This window comes from Phaethon lepturus, unplaced genomic scaffold (assembly GCF_000687285.1).
Source record: "Phaethon lepturus isolate BGI_N335 unplaced genomic scaffold, ASM68728v1 scaffold4316, whole genome shotgun sequence".
NCBI lineage: Eukaryota > Metazoa > Chordata > Aves > Phaethontiformes > Phaethontidae > Phaethon > Phaethon lepturus.
In genome coordinates, this window is record NW_010543932.1 from 10659 (window position 1) to 15776 (window position 5118).

The 5118-nt window shown below is 39.3% G+C and overlaps 1 protein-coding gene across 1 annotated transcript in view; it reads left to right on the top strand.

Moving 5' to 3' along the window:
• Positions 1-4862, top strand: part of ASAH1 (N-acylsphingosine amidohydrolase (acid ceramidase) 1) — a gene marked incomplete at its 5' end in the record, with an annotated part of 10644 nt that extends 5782 nt beyond the window's left edge. The window contains 7 exons of the mRNA XM_010288484.1: positions 288-432; positions 1736-1790; positions 2006-2087; positions 2697-2828; positions 3053-3176; positions 3724-3780; positions 4491-4862. Coding sequence (XP_010286786.1) covers positions 288-432; positions 1736-1790; positions 2006-2087; positions 2697-2828; positions 3053-3176; positions 3724-3780; positions 4491-4580 — 685 coding nt within the window. The remainder of the gene's footprint in view (positions 1-287; positions 433-1735; positions 1791-2005; positions 2088-2696; positions 2829-3052; positions 3177-3723; positions 3781-4490) is intronic.
• Between the last annotated feature and the right edge of the window lie 256 nt (positions 4863-5118).

Sequence of the window (5118 nt, forward strand, 5' to 3'; positions counted from 1 at the left end):
GTGTTCAAAACAGACCAGCTGCAGTGGTGGTGCTGTCTACTGCTGAGTAGTGTATATGCTCTTGGTTGGAACAAAACTTGGTTCTTTTCACTGACTGCCTATGCGTCTAGACTTCCTAGTTGTCCCTTGCTAGTGCTGCTCAGGTAACTTACTGAGCAGTGGTGTTGGCTGACCCAAGTAAGATCAGAGGACAGGCATCACACATAGGAAATTTGCATGCTGTGAAGGGAAGTTTTAAAGCTACTCGGGGAGGGAAGTTTCAAATGCTGTACCATCATCTTCTGCAGGTGGGATGTTAAAAATAATTCCTGGACTTTAACTCGGGAACTGAAGCCTATAGTGGTAAACTTGGACTTCCAGAGAAACAACAAAACAGTATTCAAGTCTACAAATTTTGCAGGATACATAGGCATGGTGTCAGGAGTCAAACCAGTAAGTATGGGGAGTGGGGCTTGTCAGTTTGTTAATAATGCTTCAGACTTTCCTTTAGGATGTAAATTTTCCAGCTTTCATCCTCTGCCTTGGGATGTTTTTTTAATAAATGATCTCTTAATTGCTCTGGTACACAGTATAGTTATTTAAAGAAAGGTAAAAGAAAACAATGCCGTACTCTTGCTTGTAAAAAGAGATTGCCTAAATTAAGTACTTATGTTTGGACAGTTCTTAAAAACAAGTGTTGAATTCTGAATATGAACAGGAGTGGATAGGAGATTGCCTAAATTAAGTATTTATGTTTGGACAGTTCTTAAAAACAATGTTGAATTCTGAATATGAACAGGAGTGGATACAAAGTGCTCAAGTGGTTGGAGTTCCTTGCTAGCAGATAGATACTGCCGTGATCCCAGAGGTGAAATGGCGTACTTGTGCTATTTTAATTCTTTTTCCAATCCTTCTTGGAAAAGGAGTCCTACATTGCAAGATCTTTTTTTTTATATAGGCACCTGCAATCTGGGTTTTATTTGCATCTTAAAAACCAGCAGTACAGAATTATACCAGGGTCTCCAACTTACAACAGCTCCTCCTTTTTTCTACATGCTCTGTCTTTATCCTCTACTAGAGGTGGCCCTTTTCATAGTAGAGCATTTCTGGCATAAATCCCTGCATTGCATCAATTTATTTTTGTCTTCAAAATAAATAAATTGGTCAAATAAATTGGGAAGAGTCCATTCTGAAAATGATCCAGCGCAGCTGAATTCCACTTTCCTCTGAAAGAAACACTAGTTAGAGAAGACCGGGATTTGAGTAGTTTGAACTGCATGTTGCAGGTAGCACAGATTGAACTGTGTACAGCTGCATGCCCATGTGAATGGCAGTAACATATCAGGATGTACTGTGTATTTAGTACTGGGACTTAAAAATCTGCCTTCAAACTAGAATAGTATTCGGAGGTCTGAGAATAAGGTTACATACAGCAGGGGAAGGAACATTGGTAATTCAGTGATGCAAAAAGGACCAGGAGAAAAACGGCCACAGGCTTGACTTGCTTAGCATAAAAGCATGGTTTGCTGGATTGCTATGCCAGATCAGAAGACTATGAATTATCATTCCTACTTAGGCAGTGATAAACTAGGTTGTTCTCCACATGGACTTGATCTTGCAGCCCATTACTCAGAAGGGGAAGAGTCTAATCAAGAAGAAGCTCAATTCCTATGTAAATTGCAGTGCTGCCTCCTGTTTATTACTGATACTAATGGGCTGGTGATGGATGAAGGTTGACTTGTTTCATGCTTTTCAGGACTTGTTCACTCTGACAATGAATGAGCGTTTCAGTCTTGATGGTGGTTATGTTGGTGAGTAATGCTCGTTTCTTTCATTATTTCTGTGCGAGTTTTCCAGACCTTGGGCATACCAGTTACCTTAATAAACAGGCACACAGATGGTTAAAAGATTCCAGATGAGCAAGATAAAACACAGTTCATTTTAAAGGCTATGAAAGTTAGAATAGCTTCTAACTGATGAGTGAACCTTCTGAAAACAAATTATTGTAACCAGTGATATTTTGCAGGAATCTTCGAATGGTTTCTTGGTAGAAGAGATGGTATGTGGATGGGTTTTCTTACGAGAACAGTATTAGAGAATGCTACAAGGTATTCCCCCCGCCCTCTAAATACTCTACTGCTTTGATCTGCTTTGCTTTCAACTGGCATGAATACTGTAGATGTATGCTTATTACCTAATGATACAGGTATCTTCCTAGAAGCCTTAACATTAAAGAGCTCTGGGTTTGCTGGTACTCTGGTGGGGGGGAGGCATCACACATGATCTCTTAAAACTCATCAAATTGTTTTCTCAGATTTATTTTTTTTCTAATGAACCTATTGGTATCTGAATGCGTAACAGCATTGTGCATCAGAACACATCCAACAGGTAGTAGTATATTATAGGAAGAAAAAAGAAACAGAGCTCTCGTGCACTAAATGAATTAGGTGGACTATGGCACAGCATGTCATCATTTTGTTGCTGTTTTAAATGTAGAAAAAGTGCAAAGAGCACCTCTCAGCAGCCATACTTTAAGTATAGAGTGGAGGAGCTTTGCTTAAATGTGTTCCTTCATTGTGATACAATCTCCTTATACGTGCATGAAAGGTGGAGAGAGGTGTAACTTTTCCTGGGTCTGTGAAACTCATTCTTCAGTACTTGAGCCACTTGAGCCATTTATAGTGTTTAATAGTCCAACACTACTTTGTTATCTGCAGTTACCAGGATGCGAAAGACAAACTGGCAAAAACAAGACTGTTGGCTCCAGCTTACTTTATACTGGGTGGAAGAAATTCTGGAGAAGGGTGTGTGATAACTCGTTCCAGGACAGCTACGCTGGATATCTGGGAGTGAGTATGCTTGACCTGACTCAGTCTTCCAGAAGAGGACAGGTTCCACCAATAATTCTGTTCTATGTTTCTTGTGACTTCTGTTGTGCCAGAACTCACTTCTTTAGCATAATTGAAAAATACCACAGCAAGCCTAAAAATATCCAGCTGTATATAGTATATACTATATATGTACTTACTATATGCTTAGAGAAGCAAAACACAAACATATACCTCTTTTCCAGGCTTGATACCAAGAAAGGCACGTGGTATGTGTTGGAAACAAACTACGATCGCTGGAAGCCTCCGCTAATCTTGGATAATCGTAGAACACCTGCAATGAAATGCCTGAACCAGACAATGCAAGAGGTAAACGTCCTCCAAATACCTCACCTTGCTGTTTTGAAACTCCCAAGTTACAGTATTGATCTAACGCAGCCAGGACTGTTCAGGGCATTTGCAAGCACAGCTGTAATGACAGAAGTGGCTAATGGTTTTGCGACAATTTGTCTGTGCTTCTGGGTAATAAAGTACCACATGGCTCTTCACATGAATGGTTTTTAGTTTTAGGTTTTCTCTTCATCTAGATAGGTTTCCTATAAGTATTTTCTGTGGCTGCATATGCAGGGGATAAACCTGGAGATACTTTGAGAGGTATTTTCATTGTTTCCCGAGCTGTTTTATCACCAGTGAATTTCAAACACACACAGTCAGGCAGCAAACACTGCACTCAAGTGTCCCATGCTGTACTGAGATCTGGTCTGCTCAAGTTTTTGCAACCCATGTTCTTCTCATCTCAAGATGTACTTTTAAATCTTTATCTTATTATCTAATTGAGTAGTAAAAAAGTTACAGTTCTCAGCATTTACACTAAGAGGTTAATGTCCATTGACATCAATGTATTATTTTCTTTCAGAACATCTCCTTACCAGCAATTTATGATGTCCTCTCCACAAAGCCAGTCCTCAATAAGGTAATGCTTCCACTTTTGCAGGTTTAGAGTTGTGGGTTAGGCGGCAAACCACTAGCTACTGTACCTCTAAGGAGGAGGTCACAGTGGTACATTCAGGGCTTTTTTAGGTGAAAACATGCACATAAAACCAAAACAAATTACATGTTACTTTGTAAAAGAAAAATGTAATTGCTGGAATAGCTGTTTTCCAAAAGCCCTACAGCTTTAAAGCTCCAAGTAGCCTGAGCCATTTCCTCATAGCTGGCTCTGGTTTGACGCAGCATTTGCACTACAGACATCTTTAAGGACCCTTCTAACCTGAATTAACCTGTGGTACATGCCCTTATTGGTACATGCCCTTACAAGTAGCATGAAACAAGTTAATATACCTCATGGTTTACACATGCTACAGTCACATTCTTCTTGCAGCCAAAGACGTTTTAGTCTGAACTTGAGATTTTGGTGTTTAAAAAAAAAAAAAAAAAAAAGAAACTAAAGGAGTGAGAAGAGTTTTTGAATGAGAAATTTAGTTACTATATTCAGTTGGCTGAGGACACAAGCTATTCATAATTGCATGTTGTTGACTAAATAAGATAAATGCTCATTTTAGTTGAACTGTTAGCTAGTATGAGAGAGTTTTTCACTAATTACTATAATGAGGTTTTCTTTTTGTTTGTTTGTTTGTTTCTTTGGGTTTTTTCTTTTTCCTCTTCCTCCCACCTGCCTGTTAGCTGACTGTGTGCACAACGCTGATGGAAGTGTATGGAGGCCATACAGAGACTTACCTGCGGGAATGCCCAGATCCCTGTAGTCCTTGGTAGTCCTGTACCTTTCCTGTGTTGGAAGCTGCTTGTCTGAATTGGAGGTCCTTCAAGAAAAAAAAATACTTCTTGAAAAAGATTCCTCAGCCTAACTCCTTTCTTCAGAAATCTAATGGCTATATAGAAAAGTCAATGAGCTTCTAACAATGGAGGACCCTGTCTCACGTTGGACTTTCTTGCTTCCTGATCAGCTGTTCTGCTGATGAGAAATGTATACTAATGAATGTCTGGTTTGATTTCAGCCATTTCTACCAAATGAGTTCAGCAGTTAGCTCTAGATCTCTTCAGTCTTGACAGTATTCTTGGTATGTTGTTGGTTTGTGGGTTTGTTATTTTTTGTGGTTTGGTTGGGGTTTTTTAAGATTAAAATACTTCTAAAGCACACATGAGTTAAAATGGCACCTACCAAGCATGAAAAAGAATTGGGTATTAGAAGGCCATCTGGGAAGGTACAGTTCTGTTGTTCTTTCCTAAAGACGTAAGATTAATTGCTAGTGTTCTGGTCCAATACAAGGATATATCTGCACTATTATGTACT